General features: G+C 54.2%; 1 protein-coding gene across 1 annotated transcript in view; it reads left to right on the top strand.

Annotated features, from left to right (window-relative positions):
• Window positions 1-4,637: 4,637 nt before the first annotated feature.
• Window positions 4,638-24,592, top strand: part of NIBAN2 (niban apoptosis regulator 2) — a 48,849-nt gene continuing 28,894 nt past the window's right edge. Inside the window, exon 1 of the mRNA XM_039861413.1 lies at window positions 4,638-4,874. Coding sequence (XP_039717347.1) covers window positions 4,820-4,874 — 55 coding nt within the window. The 5' untranslated portion in view covers window positions 4,638-4,819. The remainder of the gene's footprint in view (window positions 4,875-24,592) is intronic.

The raw sequence follows: 24,592 nt of genomic DNA, 5'->3' as shown, positions 1-24,592 counted from the left end.
AGGCGGGGTGCCAGGGTCCCTTCCACACAACGGGCCATGCCAACGGGGTAAACAGCAGTGGACACATGATATTTCTTAAAAACAAAATCCTAATTCATTCACACTCCCTGTTGTTTACCTGAGGTGTTTGTTTTTTATTTCTCCTGGGCTATTTCAGGTCTGACAGGTTTGAGGGCAGAGCAGAGCTGGGGCTCAGAGCCAACTGGAAGGGAGAGGGACCAATGGGTCAAGGGAGGTTTCTCCTCCTTCCAATAAGACTGGGAAGGGTCCTGGCCTGGGACCCCCATTGGCTGTTCTGGGACAAATCCCCTCCCTTCGCCTGGCCTATGTCTAAGCACTGGGCCCAACCTTCTGAATCCTCCCTTTCAAAGTGAAATGCTATTATTCTTCACCTTTGGGTCCTTCTTTCTAAATGTGCTTTAGGGTGGGGTGGGGTGGGGCGGCCCTGCAGAGAGGCGGGTTGGCAGAAGCCACTTCCTGGCAAAGGACTGATGAATCAGGGGCTGTAGGTGGCATTCTCTGCCCGGGAGGGGACAGGCCCAGCAGGTGGGCAGGGTAACCTTCCCTTCCTGCTCCCGGATCTGGATCGTTTTTATACTTTATCCACACACCTGGTATCTTCCACCAGGCTCTGGGGTCTGGGCCAAGAAAAGGGTGTAGGAGATCCTGGTGGGTAGGGATGGCATTCAGAGACCTAGAAAAAGAACAGAGATGCCCCTGCCCCCTGCACACACACACTGCCTCACAGAGTTGAGAAATTTTTCCTTTCGAAAGAACTCTTAAAGATAAAAGAAAAAAAAAAAAAGACATTCCAGTAGAAAGCAAGCAGAGGATACAAAAAACAAAAAACAAACAAACCACGAACAGCCAATAAATGTATAAAAAAAGGCTTTAATTACTCAGAACTAAAAACCGAACATCAAAACAGTGTCAAGTATCAGGGCAGGGGTTCTCCACCTTTCAGAGTTAAGAAATTCTTCTGCTGTCTGACTTTCTGGAGTTCTTTTCCTCATATGGTGCTGACGACTATATTCATTTTTCTTTCCCTCAAAAATGTAATTCTTCCCCCACCCAAAGGTCATAACTGGCCTGATTTAATAACATTAATTAGCGGGATGCTGACAACTTTTTTTTTCTTTTTAAAAATTTATTTATTTTTTTTTGGTGCCATTGGTTAACAAATTCTGATAAGTTTCAGCTATGCATTTTATTTATTTATCTATTTATTTATTTATTTATGTAAGCGAGGCAACCCTTGGTTGACCTCACAGACTACAAGGACCTTGTCAGCTTACAAGCCCTTTATTTTTTATTTTTTTACGCCTATCGTACCTGGTCTTCCCAGGAGGTCTCCCATCCAAGTACTAACCAGGCCCGACACTGCTTAGCTTCCGAGATCAGACGGGATCAGGCTCGTTCAGCTGTACATTTTAACAGTAAGGCATATATATATATTTACATTGTGTGTTCACCTTCTACAGTTAGATTTCTTCCTGTCACCACATATTTGACCCGGATGCTGACAACTTTTAAAGAACTTTACAATCTTCCCAGGATAAAGTAAAAAAACTCTTATGTTCTGGGAGCTTGAGGAGCTTCCCACTGGTCCCACCCATTCATGGCACAGACTCCTCTCTCCTCTTCCCTGAGGAGTCTCAGAATAGCACCCTGGCCCCCAGGGCCCCTAAGGACTTGTCTCACCTGACACCTTTACCTGGCATGCCCCCTCCATGCCTACCTATCCAGTGTTTAAATAAAGATTGCTACGTGCATACGATAGAATATCATCTTTTAAAAATCCTCATAATTGGTGATTCTTCCTGCAGGGGAGCTGTGAAGACAGCACAGACGAGGCAGCGAACACCTTTGGCACCACACCTGGCACGGTACACGCTCCGAAAATGGCAGCTATTCCTGGATTTTCACAAAGGCGGCTTCTTCTTGCTGATCGGGTTTCAAAGCGTCACCTCCTCAGAGAAGCCTTTCTAGACTACCTTTCTAGGTGTCACCCCATACCTGTCACTCTACTCTCTCATTTTATTTTATTATCTTAATGTTTATCACTCTCCAAAGCCGTGTTCTTTATTTACTGTCTTTCTCTCTCCAGCATGAGAACGTAATCTCTGCAAGGGCAAAGGCCTTGACTATCTTGCATACTGATAAATCCCCACTACCTACAATGTAACACCTGACACACAGCAGGTGCTCCATATATATATTTCGCTTTAAAATTAACTTTATTAAAGTATAATTTACATACAATAAAATTAATTTATTTTCAGTTGTATAGTTGAGTTTTGTCTCCTGTACTCCGTGTGACCTGACCATCACCCCAGTTAACGTATAGAACATTCCCATCCTCCCCAAAGGGTCCCTCTGGATTTCTTTGCAGTCATTTCCCTTCCCATCCCCAGATAATACAGTGTGTGTGTGTGTGTGTGTGTGTGTGTGTGTGTGTGTGTGTGTGTGTGAGAAATGAATGGAAGGGACCAGCCCCAAGGTCTTGGGGAAGCTATCCACGTGCACGTACAGCACCCAACAGCTTACAATGCCTTTTCATTCACCTCTCACATATGAGGTCACGGATGCTCAGAGTGGCAAGGTGACATGTAGCAGAGGGCCTCCAAAGCCAAGTGGGAGGGTCCCTGGGCCATGGGCCTGGCATGCTGGCAAGTTTGTGGGTGCTCCAGGCTCATAGGCCTAGGTGCACCGTGAGGGCTGGCCAAAGGCTGCCTGTGGCCCCACCTCTACCTTAATTTTCCCAGGCTTCCAGCCTGGCTGAGGAGATATCCTGGGGTGCCCAGATGCCAGCTACTCCAGCTATCCCCTCCCAGGGCAGAGCAGGCCTTTTCAGGCCCTATAGTTTGGGCCATAGTAGCGTCACTTGCTTCTGGTTGCTCAAAGAGAACCAGGCACTGGCTGTCGGGAAATTTGGCCTCTGGCTGGGTTCTGTCTCTGCCTTGCTGTGTGACTTTGTCAAGTCACTTTCCCTCTCTGGGACTCAGTTTCATTCTCGATAAAAGGAAACTAGTAATTGCTGTCAGCTTGACTTCAACTCTACCTGATGACTCTGCTCATGATTACATCCTGCTCTTCAAAGACCGTGCCATCCTCATTCCCTGGAATGCCGTCCCCTGGAATCTGCTGTCGAAATTCTGGTTTTTCAACTTGTAGTTCTGGTACTACTCTCTCTGTGATTTTCCTCAAAACAGAATGTTCTGCTCCTTCCTCAAGCTTCGATACGCTCTTGAAAGACTGCGATGAATAATGGAATGGTGGGTTCTGTTTATTGAGATGAGCAATCCTGTGCCAGCCACTTTGTTATCTCATTTAATCCACATAACAAAGCGTCATTCGTCTCATTTGACAGAACAGGAAACTGAGGTTCAGAGTAATGCCACTTGTCCCTGGTCACAGGGCAGGCAGGACAGCTTGAACATCCCCTTGTTTTACCCCCAGCATCTTGCAGAGGGCCCAGTAAGCAGAAGGTGTTTATTGCCTCTTTGCTGAATGCCCCGTAAGCCACTGGATTCATGAATGAATGCCCATATCACATTAATCAACTTCGAACCCACATTCCGTGGTATTGACAGGGCCGAAGTACCTGAGTTCAGTGATGTTAACTTTTATTACCATCATTTTCTACCTATGTCGCAGGTACAGTTAGCTGTTTAAATACAGGGTGGGATGCATGGAGGAGTGGGGAGTGCTCAGTCCCTGGGGCAAGCAAGAAGAAACCAGATGACTCTTGGGGTGCAGTACAGGAAGTCTGAGCATTAGCAGCCAAGGAAGGCCTCTGCCACTCCAGTCCATGACCTGGGAACCTGGTTGTTAACCTGTCTACCCTACCGGCTTGGGAGGTCCTGAGGGTAGGATTAAAATACATTGCCCTGATCCACTCAAGGGCAGCCCTGCAGGCCTAGCACCCCTGACTCCCTGGATTTTGAATCTGAGTCTTATACAAACTGCAAAGTGCTATTATTTTTTCCGTTCTTTGCTCGGCGTGTCCCATGAGCCTCCTCTTGAGTGAAATATCCTTATGTTGAGCCTGAGGAACGTTCGCCTGGCACTGGGACCGGGAATGACTTTGGGCCTGAGCCCTCCCGGCCACCTCCCCTTTCCCTGCACTATTGTGCAAGACAGGCGGGCACACCTTCTGGGCAGGTCGGTTCAAGGCCAGGAGACTTCCTGAGAGTGGGCGGTGGCGGGGTGGGCCTGGGGGCAGGGGGGCATCGTGCAGGTAGCAGTGGACAGGAGGAGTCGGGCACGAACTGAGTTCCCACACGTCGGCCTAGCGTCCCCTACCAGTCCTCCTGGGCGTGATTCAATTCCCGCGCCGGGAGGGAAGGGGGGGCACCCCAGGGCACTCTGCCCCCGTTCTTTCAGATACCCCCACCAGCCCCATCTCTGTCATCGGTTCGGTCCCGGTCCGGTGGGCCTCTCTACGTCTCTCTCGGGTCTCTCTTTCTCGGACCTAGTCTTTGTGTGTCTCGAGGGCGGTCCCGGAGTCCGGGCTCCCTGCCCCGCCCCGCACCAAGGCGAGGAGGGGGCGGGGCTCTGCCCGGGGGCGGGGCCTGGCGGGGCGGGGCCTGCGGGGCGGGGCGCGGCGGGGCTACTGGGCGGCGGGTCGCGGCTCGGGACTGACGCGGACCCGGACCGACGCGGCCGGTGCCGGAGCGCAAGCCGAGCGGAGGCCGCAACCAGGGCGGAGGAGCGGCGGGAGCAGGGCGGGCTGGGCTCCATGGCGCCAGCGGCGTCCTCCTGAGCAGCGCGGGCAGCGGCGGGTGGCGGCCAGATTTGGCTGCAGCTTTTCCTCGCCATGGGGGACGTGCTGTCCACGCACCTGGACGACTCACGGCGCCAGCACATCTCAGGTGAGTCCTGCCCCGCGCAGCGCGCGCGCGCGGGGGCCAGCCCTGGGGCTACACCACCATCCCGGCCCGCCGTTCGCTCTGAGGCTGGGGTCTCGGGAGAGTCAGGCCCCGGGCAGGGCGGGAGTGGCTGGGGACCAAGTCCGTCGTCGAAGCTTGTTTCTCCTCCACGTCTGGGCGCCCCTTCCTAACCTCTTCCGAGCTCACCCTTCCCCCTCCCGAGGGGACTTGAACTCCTCCCCCCCTCCACAGAACCCCCTTGGAGCAGGTCGCGTCGGATCCCCCAGCACGCTATCCCAATCGAGCTATGGAAGGGGTCGCCACCCCACCCCCCTCCCCATATCCCGGCCCGGAAGCACTCCAGGCCCGCTCGGCCAGCATGTCCTGCCCTTCTTTTCTAACTGTCCTGGTCCCCAGCTCACCCTGTTCCCAGCATCAGTACACGTGGCCGAGGCTTCCAGGGAGAGCCTATCAACTCCTGGGATTGAGGCCGAAGAGTGGGGTTAGGCATAAATGGGGTGCACGGGAGGGGTGGGTCAGAACCGCTGTCGCTTGGCTCAGGCTCAGTAGGGTGCTCCTGCATGGCAGCGGTGTCTACGGGGCTGGTGGAGGCCAGAGACTAGCCTCTTCGGTCCCCTCCTTCAGCCATCCAACCTCCCAGCCTGTCACTGCACAGCGGCCACTTCTCAGAGGGGCAGCGCCCCCGCCTCTGGGGGTGGGGGGCAGGAGACCCACAGCAGGGCCCTGGGTTTCTCCTCTTCCAATCTCAGAGAATGGAGAGAGAGGGTGAGAATCTCAAGCTGCCTGGGAAACAGTTCTGTGGTTCACCTCTCCGCCCCGGGTGAGGCTGCCTGGGCGGAACCCCAGCACCTGTTCCCCAGCGGAGACATCTTGGACAAGTCTCTTAATGTCCTGGCACCTTGGTTTTCTCCTCTTTGAAATGGGGTGAATGATTTCTTCCTCGTTTATGAGTTGTTGAGAGACTTAAGTGAGCTAATGTACATAGCTGGTTCAGGCCTGGCATAGAGGAGGCACCGATGCACGGGATGCTGGCCTCTGTGGGGTGTGGCGGCAGCCTGTGGAGACCGTTCCCTCGGCTGTTTGCCTCCCCCTGTCCAGTGGGCACAGAGCCCTGTGTCTGCGTACACTTATCTTGATGTGTCGTGCAATCCCGTAGTTTCAGCAGCTGTGCTCTGCCTGCTCGTACCCTGGAGAACGGGGACCAGGTGGCCCTTAGCTCTGTGTCCCCACCCCTCTGGGCACAAAGGAGGTGGCTAAAGAAGGCTTGTTTAGTAACTGTGGTCCTGGGCCCACAGCCTGAGCTTCCCCTTTGTGCCAGGCCTGGGGCCAGGCCAGGGGTGAGGGTGATGGAGAAATGAGTCAGACCCTCTCCAGCCTTGAGCCAGCAGGGGGTTAAGTCCTGGAACTCTTGCTGGGAGGACTGGCCTGGACTCTGGGAGGAGGAAGGCTGGGGTGGAGTCTTCCTGTCCCCTCCCTGTCGGGGGCAGCCTCCTGGGGCTCTGTAACAGTCCATCCATTCACGACCTCCAGTTGGGGCCCCTCGCCCAGCCTGGGTGGGATGTGCTGTGCCTTCTTCAGTGGGGTTTTTCCTTCCCGCACACCCAGCTCTGGCTGTCCTCCTCTTCCCACCTCCCGGGCAGAGAACTGCCAGCCAGTCCCCTCCCTTCCATTTACAAGGGAGGAGACTGAGACCACAAAAGGTGAAGTGTCCTCTCCTGGACAGGCTTGGGCTTGTTTTATGGACACCGGGCTGGGTGGAAGAGGGTTGTGTCCACTCAGAGCCTGCTGGCCTCCCTCTTTTCAACACTTCAGTGCTATTAATAACCCTCTTCAAATGCCTCAAATTCCTGGTCCAGGCTCACCTGAGGGGGCTCCTGAAGTGTGGGGGTGGGAGGTTGGAAGGCGAGGAAGCCAACCATCTTCCAGTCCCCTCCCAAGAAAGTGACCGGCCTTAGAAATCTCTGCGGGAGGGGAATGAGGGCGTGCCTTTGCCACCTCCTGTGATCCTGCACCCTCTTCACCCCACCCAAGGAGCAGTGGGCACTTTTATGCCAGACAATTAAAATTCCAGCGCCCTCCCTACCTAGGGCCTGGTTCTCCACCCAGGAGACCTGGGGCCGCCCCTGCAGAAATGCCAGGGTTTGGAATATCCCTTCCCACAGTGCTCTGAGCTCTGGGGCCTGTTAGGATTCTGCGGCTTGGCCGACCCACCCCCTGAGCAGGTGAGCAGGTGAATGCCAGCCTGCAAGTCCTGGCAGGGGTCAGACGGGCTTCTGCCCACGGTGCTGTTTGCTGTCAGGGCGCCTTTCATCCTGGGATTTCAAAGCCTCTGGCAAGCAGGGGCTTGTTCTCACACCAAGGCCCCGTGGGGCTGATGGCAGGATTTCCTCCTGCTTTCATGAGGGAGTTTGCATGGAGGAAAGAGCCCCGGCCTGGGAGCCAGGAGGCCTGTGCTACCTGAAGGCGGAAGTCCTTTCCAGCTCTAAGGGCCTAATGATCCCCCAAAGTTCCCATAATTCTCCTTCAGACTTGAGCCAGCTCAGGGTCCCCCACATTGACTCCACAGTGTGTTAACTGGCGGGACCCGGGGCCAGCATCTTAATCTCAGTTTTCTAATCTGCAAAATGGGAATAAGGGTCCCTTCCCTCCAGGTACTGTTGTAAGAATTTAATGAGATAATTAATGCAGGTAGGAAACTCAGCCCAGTGCTTGGGACAAGCAAACGAGTGCTCAGCAAACGATTGCTATTATTGAGATTGTCATTTACTCTGGTGGGCAAGGAGAGTGGCCAAGTGTTTGGAGTTTGAAGAGGGCAATTGTAGCTGTGATTTAGGTCCCATTTCTCCAAGGTTTGTGTAGTCCCTGGGATCGGGTGGGTGCTAGGTCCCTGGGTTCGTGAATCCACCAGGTTTTTTGATGACTGGGTTCTTTCCCCGTTGGCATATGTGTGAGATGGATGTGGGCCATCTGGAGTGGGAGGGCAGTGATGGGGGACCCTACAAAGGAACTAGGACACAGACAGGTGGGGGTTAGGCCAACTCACACCTTCCTCCTGGTCCAGAGGGCAGGACTAGGAGAGAGTGGATGTGCTCAGCTGGCTCAAATCAGTGCTGTATGAGGGGTTCTTTGCATATGGTCTGAGCCACGTAAACCAGGATGGAGCCAATGAGGGAGTGAGCTCACTGTTGCTCAAGATGTGCAAGTACGGGCTGGGTGCTGTACCGTTGGCAGGAAACCTGGCATTGCCTGGGGGCCCCTTCTGCCTCTAGGACAGCCTTGAAGGACTCAGGCGTCGCTCTGGAAATTCTATTGACCGGCATGAAATTGCGAGGACCAAGGAACTCCCCCTTCCACACACACTTACTGCCCTAAAGTTTATTACCTGAGAGGGCTGGTGAGGGAGTCCGACTGTACCTGTGCTCCTCCCTTTGGCCAGCCTCACCTTTCCCCTTGCTAATTCTTTATTGAAATAGCAGCTTTATTGGAACATAAACTGCCTGTAAGACAGTTCGTCCACTAAAAGGGTACAAGTCAATATTTTTTTGTGTGTATTCAAAGAATTGTGCTACCATCACCGCGATCGATTTAAAAACATTTTCATCATCCTTGAAAGAAACCCCCTACCTGTGGGTAGTCACGCACATTCCCCCCAGTCCTTGCCAACTCTAGGCAACCACCGGGAACGCTGTCTGATTGTCTGATTGCACACACAGTGTGGGAGTGTACAGTATAAAAAGGAAAATTCCCTCCCTCTTCAATCCCACTCCCAAAAGAAATCGCTCAAGTTTGGCGTGTCACTGTTTCCAGCCATACGGCTCTGTGGACACACGCAGTTGGCTCGGTTTATAGGAAGAGGTCCAAATATATGTTTCTGTGGTTTGACTTTTTTCACTCAGTGTAGTTTGAACATTTCTCCGTGTCAGAACACAGGAGTCTGCCTGGCTCCTCTGTCCGTGGGCTTCTTTCTGTGCACGGCGTGCTTTGTTTACCCAGCCTTCTGTTAATGGACATTCGAGTTGTTTCCAGTGTTTGGCTGGCGATCACCGTGCTGCCCGAACCTCTCTGCACATACCCCACACCTGGTTCCAGCATCACAGAGACCCCAAAAGGGAACTCCTGAGTCCCATTTTGAGGAGTTGACACATAGCCTCTGAAAAGGCTGTGAACATGTGACACTCCTTTCTGTTGGCATGAACTCAGTATGGGTAATTTTATTGAACAAAACAAGGAATGCCTTTTTGCAAACTGATTTTACAAACCTGCCACCCCACATTTGGGAAATGGCTGTCGGTCCCAGGAGAGAAGGGATAGAGATGTCTACTTTTGGTCCCTTGCCCAGGTACGTGGCTCTCCCACCTCCTGGGCAGGGGGGGCCTGGGTTTCTGGGCTTTGCGGAGACACCAGGCTGACCAGAAGCAGTGCCTGGCTCTGCCTGGGCTCCTGCCCTTAGTCAAGGTCTGGGTCAGGCCCTGGGGTGAAGCGTCTGGGGATTCTGCTCTGCTCTTATGTCTCTTACATAACGTGCTTTTGTTGGCGTTGACCCTGCCCTCCCCCTCCATGCAGCCTCTACTCTGTTCTTTTCTCATTGCTGAGAGGCCTCTGGCCTCCCCTGCTAGGAGCTGCCTACCGCCTCACCCCTCCTTCCCCCTTCACCCCTCCATTCTTCCCATAGGCACTGCCAAAGAGACTTTTCTAAACCCAAACTGCGCCACGGGGCCTCCCAACCTGCCTCCAAGGAATGAAGTTTAGAGACAAGACTGGGAATCACTCACCATCCTGTGGCGACCACTTTATTCTTTAATGGTCTTTCCCTTCTGTGTTTATTGTTACACGGTGCCGAGACCAGAGCTCAATTTGTGTGTTGCTTCTTCCACTAAACATTCGTAGGTCATTAGAACCTCCCTCGCAGCAGTCCCAAAGACTGCATCTTGTGCCACTGGAGGCCATCCACACAGGAAGGCCATTTTCTTAGCCTTTCCCCTGATGCTGGACAGTGCCATGCTCCTCTATGCCCAGACTATTGGCTTTCTGGGGCAAAATGAGTCACCAGGTTCTCTTCCTTCCCTGCTCTGGTCAGCTTCCTTGCTGAAGGCAGACTCGTCCTCTGGCCCTAGTCCCCCCCCCTCCCCCGCCACCTGCTTCCACCAGTTGGCATTTTGAGGGTGGCTCTTTCCTGGGAGTCCCGACACCTCTGAACATCTTTCCACAGGGAAGTGGGCTCAAAGGGGCTGTATGTGAGCTAGGGACATGGACCGATGACACTGGTCGGTGGGTGTGTGTGACCATGAACTCTGGCTGCTTCCCCAGCATGTGGTCTTCAGAGATTTCATTGATATGTCTCCTGCCTGAGGATGGTGGTCGATGGAGCAGGGAGGGGCAGTGTTAGGCTCTGAACTATACCTGTAGAACTGAGCACCATAGAACTGAGCACTTACTATGTGCTAGGCCTTCTTTGGCCTGTATACCTCAATGAATCCTCGCCCTCTGCGCCCCTCCCCAGCGTTTTACAGGTGGGGCTGAAGCAAGTCAGTGGCTGGCCCAGGCCCAGACTTGGGAGGCTGAGCCTTTAGCTGTTAAAACTGTGCTGTACTGTGACCAGACATTTCCTGGTGCCCAGACTGGGCCAAGGACAATGTGGAAAAGGCCCCTAAAAGAGGCAGGCGGTGGGGGGAGGGGGCCCGGGGAGGGGGAGGAGCCGAGTGGGAACAGAGCGGAGTGTGTCAGAGGCTCCCGTATATTGCACAAATCTATCCCTCCCGTCATTACTCAGTGTCATTACTCAGTCTGAGACTCAAGTCCCTCGTTGGCCATTCTCCTTCGAGTCGCCCCCTCCTCCTCCGCAGGCAGAGCTCATGACTCACTTCGCCCTGGGTCTCCAGCAGCATCATCCTGCGGGTTGCACAAATTCCTGAGCTGCTTTTCCCTTCCCCCGCTCCGCCCCCCTCTGCTCCCCTGCCCGGGGAAGAGGGTTTTCTGTAGCCCGAGCTGGGCAGTCTTAAGGAATCATGAAGGCAGATTCCTAGGTTTAAACCCTCGAGGGTAAGGCAGAACTGTGCCCCGCTCCTGGTAGACTCTTAGGTCCTGAGTCAGGAAGGCTGCCTGCCATCTTCTGATCCCACAGATTTCAAAACTGGAAGAGCAGGAAGTGCCCACCTCTCCAGGGCACCTGGTTCCACCCCCTGGGAACTGTCCGGGTTTGGAGATACACTACCTCTAACGCACTGCCTGCTGACACAGGCTGAAGCAGTGAGTTGAGTGGTTCCAGGCAAGGCTCTGCAAGTCAGGCTGCTTGGGTTCAGTCTCAGCCAATAGATGGACTGGTGTTTTGGGGCAAGTTGGTCACCTTCTCTGAGCCTCAGCTTCCTTTGTAAAAGAAGATGATAGTGACGAGGGTCAAGCGTGACAGCTGCCAGACAGTGCAGCGCGGGGCTGGTGGGCGGCGAGAACACAGTGGTAGCTGTTAACAGTTGGCACTTCACGGAAGGAGATGTGCCGGGTCTGTCCTGGGGCCTGAGGCATCCCCCACATCCTGCTGTGTACCCCAGGAAGTCGGCATGCCCCGGGTTGAGGAGCACTAGCCTGTGGCCCTGGACATCTGAAGCGGTCAGCAGGTACTTGGAGGGTGGTGACACAAGGGCCCTGGTTACACAGCAGAGTCAGTCATTCACTAGCATTGTCAACACTGTGTCCAGCGTTGGGCAGGGCACCGAGAATAAATGGGCGAAAGACGGATGGGAACACGCCACCCCGTCATCCCCCCGCCCCACCTGGCCGTGTGTCCAGAACTAAACTCATAGGTCTCCAGCCTGCTCCTGTTTACTGTTTGTTGTGTGACTCTGGACCAACCGCTGTGTCTCTCTATGTCTCTTTTCCATATCTGTGATCCCAAGACTAGTATCTACTGGTCCTGGGAATTCTCTGCCCCTGAAAACCCTTTCTTTGGGGTCGTGCATGAGGTGACTTACAAAGGCTGGGCCGGATGGGTCTGGATGTTAGAAATTGGGGTGTAGGGTCCTCAACTGCATGCCTGTGAGATCCCCACAGCAGTGTATGAGCTCCGGCCCCAGACATACTTCTTTTATTCATTTAATCAATAGTTATTGAGTACCTATGGTGTGCCAGGCACGGTGCTAGGTACCAGGGACACACTGAGGCACAAGTTCCTGCATGGCCCCTGCAGGAAAGCGTGAGAGGGGGACTGGCCATGTGGGTGAGGGAGGGTTAGGGTGAAGTGGAGGGAGCCACCAGGGGACTTTGCTGTGAGGGTCATGGGGAGGCCTCAGAGGCATTTTTAGGCAGACGGGGCGCATAGGCGGGTCAGCTGTGTGTGTGAGGGAGGATGAGAGGAGCGGGGCCCAGTGTTGGGGGGCAGGGCTGGACCAGTGTGGATGGGCGTGGGGGACAGCAGGCTCCCATTATCATGAGTATGATAGAAATAGAGCAACCGGGCCTTTGTGGTCGTGATGCGTGAGGTTGGGGAGATCTGGTATTTTGGCCCTGTGGGGTTGATGGACCCCATAGGTTGTTTTATCAAGGCAGCCGGTGGTCCGGCAGCCTCTGCTCCCTTTTCTCTGATGACAGGAGATTCATTCCCTTCCCAGGCAGCTCTGAGTATGAGAAGACTAAGAAGTGGGCTGGACCTGGATTCTGAGTACCTGGTTTTGAGATGCTGTCTCAACTGCCATGTTATTTGACAGGTGCCTTCCCTTTTCTGGGTCTCAGGTTCTTCATCTGCGCATAACAGTAGCCCAGGCCTGCTAGGCTGCTGTGAAGGATCAATGAGGTGATGTGCGTGGGGCATTTTGCGCTTGAAAAAGCATTGGCTCCTATTATCAGCTATTACTGTTGTGTATAGTCTATGTTAGGGCACTGGCCTAGGGAGCCTCTCCTCTCAGGGAGATCAAAAGTTCAAGGCGTGGGCCAGGGCACTGGGTACAGGGTCCATGTGCGGGGGTGGGGACTCCAGTGGGTAACTGGGCATTTGGGAGGGGCAGAGGAAGAATGAATTGAGGTTTGCAAAGTGTGAACCCCACTTTTCCACCCACGGTTCTGTGGCCAAGTCAATTGCAGCTGCTGTCCATCCTCCCCGCGTACTGTGCAGAACAGAGCTATCTGTGTCCAGCTGAGTTTGTGAAACCAGAATCTTCTAGAAAAGCAGTCTGTTGGGCAGGAAACTACTTATCTTTTTGTGCTCCACTCACCTCTCATCTCCCTTGTCTTCCAAGAGCCATTTCTGGGTGCAGGCTGGAGGTGAAAGTCCCAAGGCTGGTGCCAGGTGACCTCTGGCAAGCCCTTCTTCCTCTCTGGCCTCACTTTGCCTCCCTGTGCAATGGGCACTAGGACAATCTAGTGCCCATCTATCTCTGACCTCTTAGGAGCCTGTGGACCTTGGGCTGCATCAAAGGCGCAGTGCTGGTGCTCAGCGAATATTTATTGTATGATGCCATCTTGCTGTGGAGGAGGAGCTGTCTTGTGCCTGGCCTGAGGGCCTGAGCAGGGTGGTGGGGATGAAGCAGTGACAGGAGCTCATGGGTCTTATACCAGCCAGGAAGCTCCATCATGCTAGATGCAATGTGGTTTGTGTTACAAAGACAGTGGATTTTTATATGTTTTACAAAGCGCATGGTGGCTTTAAACACTTGTCAGCCTAACTCAAGAGGCAGCATGTCTGTCCTTGACTTGGGAGGAGGCTAGCTCATGGCCTTGGGCAAGCTACCGTCTTCTGAGCCTCCACTGTCAGTAAAGTGGGAAGGTGATCCTGCCTCTGGGTGTGTGAAGGTTCTGGCCCGCAGTTATTGGTGGCACTTGGAAGGTACTAGGTAAGTGGCAATTCCATTTTGGCTGAGTTCTAGGAGGGGCTATGTCACTTGACTCTCAGGGCGATGGGACATCCAGAGGGGGAACGAGCGGACAATTGCACGTTTTTGTTTTTGCTTTTTTGTGTGTGTGTGGGGGGCAATGTTTAGTGAGGGAACAGAGCTTAAGCTTCGGGGAGCCCGCAGCTAGCACGGAGGGTTTGCTTGGGTCTCCTTGGGCCACAGCTCCTCTTCGCTGAGTTTGGAGCTTGTGCCGTGGGCACCGGCTGCTTTTCTCCTAGTCAGGAAGGACCCTTTGCAGTCATCTAACAGACCCCCCGTCCTCCATTTCACTACTGAGTAAACTGAGGCCCAGAAAGAGGAAAGGATATACCCAGGGCCTCAGAAACTGTAGATGGTACCAGAAACCCAGGGCCCCAATGCCAGCATGAAGCCCTTTCCATTCTGTGTTCCCTCGACCCCCGTAGATGGCCCCAGACAGCAACGCCTGGGCAGAGAAGGAGTGAGCGGCCTGGGTGGAGCTACAAAGGTTATAATTTTGAGAACTGAGTAAACAAACAAGTCCTGTGTGAGAGAGAGTGAATCGGCCCTATGCTGGCCTCACAGACAGGCCTGTGTCTGAGGAGACAGCCCAGGCCTGTCCACCCGCAGACAGTAAGGTGTTATGGAAGATTTAAAAAAGCCAAAGCCACACTCCCTCCCCTCCCACCCCCACTCCCATATTTAACTGGGAGCAGAGAGAACAGGGACAGGGCGGGGCCCGACCCCCTAGGGTGACCGACCGCTGCTCAGCCCTCCAGGCTCAGCTCAGCACTGTCACAGCTCACTGTGTGACTTTTGGTCAAGGGGCGTCTCCTCTCTGGGCCTCAGTTCTTCATCTCTAAAATGGGGATGATCCCATCCCTCAAGGGGGGTGGTGAGAGTTGGGGATGCTTTGAGCCGACCGGTTGAACCCAGGACCCTTTTTTCTCTCTCTCGCCTGAGGCCAGCTGGGACCTCAGAATCTCTTCCCTTCTCTGTGGCCAGAAGCGGGGCCCCTCTCTCTCGGAGCAGAGAGGTTACTGTCTCAGTGACTTGAGAGTCAGTCTGCTCCTGGGAGACCAAGCCTCCAAGTCCCGTCAGGCTGTAGCACACCTCCCAGCTCAGCTTTCTTGTTTTCCTGTTGAGATTGTGACAGAATCTGAGAGGAGCTGCTTCTGGGGCCTGCCCCACGGGTTGGGGGCTGGGCCGCTTGTCTGGCTGGGAGCCCCCAGTGTGGAGCAGCAGACTTCCCGTATGATTAGGGGCAGAGCCCCTTTGCTCCCCTCCCCTCTCCCCCTCTTTTGCTGAGTCCCCTGTATGAGCATCTGAGGGTCTGGCTCTGTGGATGGGAGCTCTGTCTAGCCTCCACTCTAGGCCTCAGTTTCCCCATAGTTCAGTGAAGGGCTTAGACCCTCTGGGTCAAATTCTAAACCGGGGAAAGCCCCGCAGGACCCAGGGACTAGCCTCCGCAGCCAGGACCCTTCCCTGGGCCCCTCCCCTCCACCCCGCTCCCAGGCCAAGTCGCATGGTTGTGGTTCTAATTCTCCTCTATGATATGAGCCTCATGAAGGCTTGGTCACCGTGAGCTCCCCTCAGGTGGACAGTGTGGCCTCGAGGATCCCCGCTTGCTTTAGCAGCTTCCAGCCAGGTGCCCCTGGGACTGTTTCTCTGGCTCTTTACTCCTTAATTTCATCAGCCGTAAAATGAGAATGATAATAGTACTTCGCTGGGTCGTAAAGTTTAAATTGTATTCTGTATGTTTATAAATCACATTTATGCATACTTGACACAGTCCTGGGCACAGTAAATGCTCAATATTCAATAGCTATAATTAACACATACTGGTTTAAATGGTTTTAATTCCTTAACAGTGAGTGAATGAATAAATGTCCTTGCAAGATTTACATTCCTGCAGCATACAGGGAGCCCGAAGCTGTTTGGATGAAGGGTCTGGTGGGTGTAGATTATGCGTTAGGGAGCAGAGAGAGGGGTGGGGCGGGTGCAGGTGGGTGCAGAGCCCGGGCTGATTCTGACTTCCCCTCTTCCTTCTGGGAGGAGCGGTTTGGGCCCCATCATGTCTGAGACCACAGGCACGGAGCTCGTGTAGCCACACTCAGCTTCCTTCCTCCTGGCCAGTATTCCTCTCAGTCTGACTCATTAGCTTTGAGGCCTTTGTTCTTGTCCTTGAGCTCTGAGGGGGTGGCCCGGAGAGGCAGGGGCCCAGGGATCCACTGTTGGTCAGGCTGCTCCTGCTCCTGCTTCCTGGCTCCTCTGCAGCTCCAAGTGCTGGGCCTCTGGGCCCCCAGGACTGAACCCCTGGTCTGACAGGCAGGGAACTGGATACCTGAGTCCTGGTGCTCCCGCCGACTCACTGTGTGTCAGGCACAGGGACACACGTTGACCGTTGACCGTGGGCCCACTATGTATTTGGCACCCAACCTGGCTCACCCAGGCCCTGCCTGTGTAGAGCTAAAGGAGAGACACATTGAACAATAGTTACCAGTCAGTCATTGATTAAATAATTATCAGAGGGCAAATCGTTGCGACAAAATGACCACTCTCCTAGAGAGCTCACACTTGTGGTCCCTGTGCCAGGCCTGTGTGGCGCACATTCCGTGGAATTGTCACAACAGTGCCTGTTATTTGTCCCCCTGTCACAGATGAGGAAACAGGCCAAGGGACTTGCCCGGGGTGCTCTGAGGAGGTGGGAGAGCCCAAGTCCCTTCCCTCTTGTGCTTCAGTTTCTTGTCAAGTAAAATACGCCTCAGAGAGGTAGGCTGTGACAGAGGCTGGGGTCCTGCTGCTGGCCCTACATAGGGCCTGGGTTGTCACTCCTGGCTTTTAGGATGACGAACACAGCCCCTGGGACTGCGTAACTGCAGTGCCAGACTGCGTTTGTAGCCCTCGAAATCCTTCATTTATCCTGAGGCAGAAATATGGGGTACAGAGGCCACTGAGGCTAAAACATTGGGTCCTTCTAAAGGCTGGGCAGGAAATGGATGCCCAATGGGGTTCCTCTCCAGCCCCGCCACCAGTAGGAGCAACGGCAGAGAGGTGGCTCAAAGCCCCTGGTGAAACACCTCGCCATTCCGCATCAGGAGTTTACCTGGATGTGGCCAAATAGTTACACTGTGTTACAGCATTGGTTAAAACAGGAAATGAAAGGAGAGAGGGGGACAGTGTAACTAGTAGGTCATGTTCAATTGCACGATATGTAGCCAATAAAGTTAAGATATAATTCTGTTTGTCTGCAAGTATATATATCTGTACAGGTGTAAGAAGGAAATTCATAAAAATGTTAACAGATTTTTAAAACTTGGTAGGGTTATAGATTATTTCCTTCATTCTCTCTCGTTTTTTTTTTATGGTAAATATATTAAATTAAAAGATAGTCCTATTGACCATATTTTGGGGAAAATTTTGATTCCTCTGTCTGACTTAAAAATCTGAGCCACCCTCACCTGACAGGAGTCCCGAGGGCGTTGCGAAGCACAGGGCAGGCTTGGGAGAAAGGATGAGAGCAGGGAAGATTCTGGAAGGGAGGTGTTTAAGTTGGATCCTGAAGGACAAGATGAATTTTGGCTATCGGAGTTGGGATACAGGCAAGTGGAGGGAGCGGCTTAGCACGGACAGTTTTCTGCCCTTGGAGGGAGTCCGGGGGTGGGGGTGGGGACTGTGGCTAGAGAGAGAGGGACGGACGGGAGCCCTGTCCGGTGCGGCCTTGAGTACCTGGCAAAGGAGCCAGGGCGTAGGGAGCCTTTTCTCATCAACACTTACTGGCTGGACTTTAGAAAGAGGATTTTATATCTGCTGCTGCGGGTAAGATTAACAACAAACGTATTGAAGCGTGTTCTCTGTGCCCTGCCGGGGAGGCACCTGTGCCTGTGGATGGTTGAAACTAGTGGTTCAATCCAGAGACAGTGGGTCGATTCCACAACATGGAGTCTTTCTCCATGCCAGGTAGTGAAGGCGGGTGTGGGTGGGTTCTCATCCAACTGGGAGAGTCTACGATTTACCAACCTCCTCTAGGCTTTAGGCGTCCTGCTCACTGCTCTGGCCAGAACGGGCCCAGGGTCCCCGGGTGAGGTGGTGTCTGCTGAAGCAGTGTGAAGAAGAAGGCTGGGCTCCAAGATCTCTTTCTGCAATGCCCAGGGCTTCCCCTCTGCCTGTCTTCATTGTGACGTCAGCTCTCGGTGCCTCTGTTTCCCTATCTACCTTCAAGAGTGTTGTGAGCTCTATGAGGGATGTCACACTCCTGGTGCTTGGCACAGAGTGAATGCTCAGAAGAGAGTTTCTGCCTTTGGGGTCCAGTGCCCCCACCAAGGGCAGGGCTTCCCTCCTGGAGGAGCCCAGGCCACCTGGACTCTAGTGACAGAATGGTGTTAGGCTGGGTCTGTCTCGGCGGTGAGCTCTGACCTCGCCCTCAGACCTGCAGTGGCTCCCACCTGCCAGCATTCACCAAAGGTCAGGTCCTCAGCCCCGGCTTGAGCTTTCTGTTTTGAACTTCCTCAGAGCTCACTCTTTTGTTGTTATTGTTACTTAAGCAATATCCAACGATCAATGAAAAATTAGAAAAAAAGGAGAAGTAATAGGAAGGAAATGAAAATCGCCAATCCTACCACTCAGAAAGAATGACTTTCAGGCATTTTTCTGATGCATAATCAACAGTGGGTTGTGGGCATCTGCACACGTGTCATCTCCCCTGCAGCATGTTGGATGGCCACAGAATATTCCATTATGTCCCCATAGTCTGCATTTCAAATCGATCCGCCAGAACCCTCTCGCTGAGCACTCGGATTGTTTCTGTTTTTCATTGTTGTACACAGTGCTTTGTTGGACAGCTGTGATCATTTCCGTGGGATTAATTCATCCGTTTCATCGTAGTTTGAGAGCCTGCTCAGTGCCAGGTCATGCGATGGGAAGGCAGCGTGGTCCTCGCCCTCCCAGGGGTCCCTTTCTGGGAGGACAGACCCAGCGTGGCACCCCAGCCCAGGGGAGCCCAGAGAGCAGCAGTAACCCAGACGTGGAGGTCACAGAAGGCTTGGTGGAGAACGAGGTGTCTAGGTGACATTGAAAGGTTGAGGGAGGACGGGGCCATAGGCAGAGGGGCAGCTCTGCAAAGGTCCAAAGCTAAGACAGTACAGGTACTTGAGCAAAACAGAATTTCCCAGAAATTGGTGCTTTTGCCATGGTTCTTGCTGGCCTCAGCATCAGTTCTCCCGTGTGCACAGCACTTTGGTGGTTGTTTTTCAAAGTACCGGGCCCTCCGTGGGGCTGGGATCTCGTTCTGATGGGGGACACGGAAGCAGGGTGATGTGCCTGCCCCAGGTAATAGCCCAGGCCTCCTGCCTCTCAGCATGGTCCCCCCCACCCCCTACCCGTGCCAGCTGGAGCGGGCAGAGAAGGCTCAAGTGCTGGGCCCGCTCAGCTCCAGTTTCCAGGCCCTTTACAGATGCTGTATTGTTTGACAGAATCTGTCGGAAGAAGAAACGGAGGATCTGAGCTTAGGTGTCAGCTTGGTTTGTGTGACAGGGTGGTGACCTTTTCTGCTGCCGAGGCATAGCCTTGAGCTGGTCTTGCTTGCTCCAGACCCGGCCCTACCTGTGCAGGAAGTGCCCTACTGGAATTGGAGAGCCCACGGCTAACGCCATGCCCAGGGGTAGTGCAGGGTATGTCCCCAGGCCTAAGCTGGGCTTTTTGAAAACTCATACTCTTCTTGTGTCTTAAGATGCTAGGCTGACGAATCGAGGCATTCAGATGTAATCTCGCAGTCAGGGACAAATATTTATGTGCTGAGTGCCATGCTCCATTCTGGGGATGTATCATGAATGAGATTGACAGTGTCCCTGCCCTCATGGGGAAAACAAACTCTAAATAGTTAATTATTAAAGCAAAGCTGTGCCGATGACTGAAAAGGGATTCTGGCCTGAAGCGGGGAGGGGTGACTGTCAGGGACTGTGCTTTCGGCACCCCAGGTTGACGGGTGGAACGTGGGTCAATGTGATCAAGCCTGACGGACAAGCTCCTCTGGGCCTACCTATGTGATCCTGTGTTGGGGAGGGAACACCGTTTTATGTCACCGTTGGAGGGCGTCAAGGCCTTGAGGATCCAGTGCAGTGGAGTCCAACCGCTTCACTGGCCTAACGAGAAGACAGAGCCAGGAAGGGTGAGGGACTTGCCCAAGGTCACCCAGGGGCAGTCAGTGCCTGGACTCGGCCCCGTGCTCTTAATCCTGCCTCACCGCCTGGAGTCTGTGCCTGGACTCTGTGTGTCGCCACCAGGGAGATGGCGCTTCCCCACTCATGCTCAAGGGGACACTACCCCTGGGGAGTGGACCAGAGACTTGGGCCTGTTAGCTGAGAGCCGAGTTTCCCATGCAGCACAGATGGGGGACAGGCAGGCACCTGGAACGAGGAATGTGAGGCTGGCAGGGCCTTCGAGAAGACTTGTTCTGGTACCTCCCCTTCTGGAGCCCAAGGAGACCTGCAGCTGGTGACCCAGGGTGGGGCAGGGCCTGCGTCTTCTCAGTCTTGTTATTTGAATAAACTTTCCATCTTCTGTCCGCATACAGCCTCACCCTGCCGAGGTTCCCTGGCATTCCAGCCCGGGATTGGGTTTCCTCTGGCTCAGCAGCGAGCACAGGAGTGAATTTTCATATTGGCTCATCTTCCTCCCTCCCCCTCCCCCCTTGGCCTCTCCCTCCCTGGCTTTGAGAAGGCAGGAACCCTACCCCTGCCCCCACCTCATTTGCCTTCAGGACCCAGAGAGCCAGCACTGCAGGCGGTAGTGTGTGTGTGTGTGTGTGTGTGTGTGTGTGTGTGCGCGCGCGCACACGCGTGATGGGCAGGGGGAATCTGCGTCTGAGGCAGCTCAGGAAGGAGCCTGGACTCAGTGAAGAGGATGTTGGTGTCAGAGGGCACTCGGCTGATGAAATGTGGGGGTTTGTGTCTCTGTGTGGCTCCGGTCTGTTGGGGTTGGGCCCTAGGAACTGACATTTATTAGTGATTGGTTCTTATTAGAACAGCAGTGGGCATTTATGGGGCTCTCACCAACAGGCAGGCAGAGCGCCAGACACTTCTTGCTCATTGTCTTAGTTACTTCTCACAACGACTCTTCGAGGTGTGTACTATTTTTCTCCCCATTTTATAGATAAACTGAGGCTCAGGAAGTTATGGTCAGTAGCAGAACCAGGTCTGCAGGTCTCAAAGTTTGTGTTTTTACTGTTACCCTCCCTCCCGGGACAGAATCTCCTCCACAGTCTCCTTACCAATTGACCCCCCAGCCTCTGCTTGCACACCTCCAGTGATGGGGAGCTCTCTACCTACTGGAGTCACCTGTTCCACACTGGGCATCTGAGATAGAAATCCCTCTGTGGAGTTTTGTCCATCCTTAGTGGGTCACTTGAGAACAGGCGCTAGTTTGGTTGGGGCAAATGGCGATGACTGGGTTTTTCCAGAAACTATTTTCCCAGGGGGTTATCCAACTCTTTTGTTTGGGGAGAAGAGCTAAGTCCTCCATCCTTCCGCTTAGCAGGCCCTACCTGGTACTCAGCCCTTTACAGGGTCATTCATCACATACTGAGCAAGACTGAGCAAACTTGATGTTGAAACGCTAGAGGTATTTTCATTAGCATTGATCTGGATGTCTTAGTCAATGTGATAAGAGAAAGAATGAGTTATCAATACAAGATACCAGGAGAGCAGGGCGCACTTGCCTTCATGGAATTCAAAGCATTTCCCCATGAGGCCTCTCCCTTCGCATTGTCCATCCTGTGAGGCTACCTGTGGGAAGTGGAGTCTCAGAGTCAAGAAGCTCACCCTCTGCAGCGCCACGGAGCGGAGGTGCGGTGGCGTGCGGTCCGTGGGGTGTTCGCTTTCGGAACCTTCATTGGTGCTTCTCTGTCTCCTTCTCCTTTCTGATTAGTTAACCTCTGGGAGCCCAGAAAGATTGGACCCCAAGCATGTCACCTTCCCATCCCCTGAGTGGCCCGCCGAGGGGCCCGGTAGCTGTTGTTCTGGTTCCTCTTTGCTGGTCCCCGTTTCTTGGCATGAAACACAACACTGAAAGCTGCCATTAGTACATATCAGCCACCTCTGTGCCCATCCCGATGACAGCAACTATATGAGAGAGAAGCTAGTTATCTCCATGGCACAGGGGAGACTACCAAGGCTCAGAGGTGAGGCCATTGGACCATTGAACTGGGATTTGCTCTGTATCTGTCTGGCTCCCAAGTCAGTCCTCTCTGGAGGTGGAAGGATGGGGAAGTTGAGCAGGGGTGTACAGTGCAAGGTGACAGATCCTCCTGGGCCATTGTACAGCTTTGGGGGTCTCCAGCTGCCTTTGACCCCCCTTTGATTCTTTCTTCATGGCCCTATTGGGCTGGGGCGTGGCCTTGGCCATGACAGGGCGTGGTGCAAGACACCAGCCTTGGGAGCCCAACTCGCGATGTGCTCCCAGCAGCAGAAGTATGGTGCTCCCCTAAGGGCCTAGGGGAAGTGCGGGGAGGCTGGTCCTGCCCTGGGTGGGAGACGCTGCAGGGGGGTCTTGGCACCCTGTCTTCACCCTTCCCAGCTTGGGTCTGTGCTCCCAGAGAGCAAGGACGCCTAGGTTCTGGGCTCCAGAACAAGCTGCCAACTGTAGGCTGTGGGCACGGGGCCGCTGCCAGACAGGGAGGGCAGGGAGGGAGGAGATGAGAGGGCTTTTGTTTCCCTCTGTTTGTGTCAAGATGGGAACTGACTTCCTCCCTCTGAGGAGGCCTCGAGGTGTAAAGGAAAGGGCAGTCCCCCGTGGGTGGGCGGGTCTTCAGTCTGCTTTTTTGGGGGGCATTTCTCTGGCCTGTGCTCAGCCACCTCCCTCCTTCAGGCCCTCCTGCCTCTGAGCTCACTCTTCCCACCAGACTGAGCTGTGGTTAAATATTTGCTAGCCGAGAAGAGCTTTCAAGGCAGCTTTGTGAGAATTCCCGGCGGTTCCTGCCTGCTCCCACCGTCCCCCAAAGCTGCCTTCTTCGCGTTGGGGAGGCCCAGCCAGCCTCTGCCCTCCTTAGCCTCCTTCCCAGGCCCATGTGGCCTCCTGGGAAGCCATTTTGGCACCGACACTGAGTGAGCTTCCACCCAGGCCTTGTTCCTTCAGCACGTGTTTATCGAGCTCCCGCCTGGGCCAGGCATGAGCGGGGTGCTGGGGAGATGGCGGAACAAGGTCTCTGTCTGTGGGGAGATGGGTCGAAGGAGTCTTTCCCAGTGACACAGTCATCGGAGCGGTGAAGAATGCCAAGGAGAAGTGGGGACTGTGGCAGCGGAGGCTGCGGGGACAGGATATGGGTTGGGGGGTTCCCGAGGAGGTGACATTGGAGCCTGGGGAGGAGGAGGAGCGGGCCAGGCAGAGGGGGTGGGCTGTGGGAGAGCATTCCAGGCCGGAGCCGGCGTTCCTCTCTGAGTACCAAAATCCTGCTGACTTCTCTCCACGGCGCCAGTGACGAGGCTGGGGGAGCTTGGCTCTCCTCCCCCACTCTCCCAGCTTCAGTTTCCCCATCTGTCCAATCTCACGGGGGCCCTTCTCAGGTCCAGTGGCCTGTAGCAGACCCGGGGAGCTGCCCTTCGAGTGGGGAATGTCCCAGCAGAGAGTCAACAAGTACATGGGAGTTCGTGAGCTGCACTGTTCTAGGCACATGTCCCAAATTTGCTCTTACCTATGTGATGGCGGGCAAATCACTTCACTTTTCTGAGCCTCAGACGCCTCATCGACAAAATGGGTTTAACAATACATCCGGGTGAGGGTTAAACGAAATGATGTTGACAGTGATTGTTAACACAGGGAGCTGTCTCTGTGCCTGGCACTGGGCTAAGTGTTACACGCATTAGCTCATGCCCCAGTTAGTATTATAATTACATGCAAATGGGCAACTGCAAAACATTGTGAAGGAAGAGACGATGTTTGGGTAGGGCCTTGAAGTCTGGCTAAGAATTCGAACTGTGGGAAAGAGAGGGAAGAGAGTTCCAGCCAGAGGGCAGAGCCTAGGTGATGCACGGAGGTGGGAAGTACCTGAGACAGGTAGGAAATGGCCAGGGTGGGGCAATGGGGAGGAAGTGGAATCTTAGTGGATCTCGCATCAGATTCAGGGTAACGTGTTTGCGGGCTGCGGTGTGCCAGGCCCCGTGTCGGGGGCTGAGAATGTGGCGATGGGGTGAGCGTGTGGTCTCCTCGGCCACCAGAGGCCAGTGAGAGCCTTTACCAACCGCTGTGCATGGCTGTCTCCTGTCGTTTCTGCAACCCCGGAGTCTGGGTTCAAGCCCCAGCTTAGAGTTGCCCGCCTCCACTTGAGGTTGGCTGACCTTGGACAAGTCACCAGGCCTCAAAGCCTCTGTTTCCTCAGGGGGATGGGTGATACCTGTACCCACCCTCTGGGACCGTTGCCAGGGCTCAGTGTCAAAATTCAGTAAATGCCCCTATCGAGCGCGAGCCCATGTGAGCGCTGGGTGTCGCCAGCCAGCATTGTGCCTTTCCAGCTGTGTGGAGCTTTCGTTTCCTCCTCCGTCTGCGGTGGTAATGACGGGCCCTCCCTCCTTCATGCCATTGTGATCTCCCACGTAAAGTCACTCGCACAGAGCTGGGCGGTTGCGGTCAGGTGGCTGTCATTATCTGGCCTTGGTGTGCTGTATTTATGGGAAGAGGTTTTTCCTGGTTAATAACTGGCCCTTGGGAAGGAGTGACCCAACAGAGAGTCCCATTGGGGGACCTGAGGCCAGCAGGAAGGGAACCTTATGGTGGCAGTTGCCTTCCTGAGGGAAAAAAGGGACAGTGTCGTGCACATTCTGTCATCCCTGGGACTCAGCCACGGCCCCTGGGTTGGGCATTGGCCTCCCTTTC

The sequence above is a fragment of the Pteropus medius genome, unplaced genomic scaffold, assembly GCF_902729225.1.
Source record: "Pteropus medius unplaced genomic scaffold, Ma_sr-lr_union100, whole genome shotgun sequence".
In the NCBI taxonomy this organism is placed as follows: domain Eukaryota; kingdom Metazoa; phylum Chordata; class Mammalia; order Chiroptera; family Pteropodidae; genus Pteropus; species Pteropus medius.
This window is presented reverse-complemented; position numbering and strand designations above follow the sequence as displayed.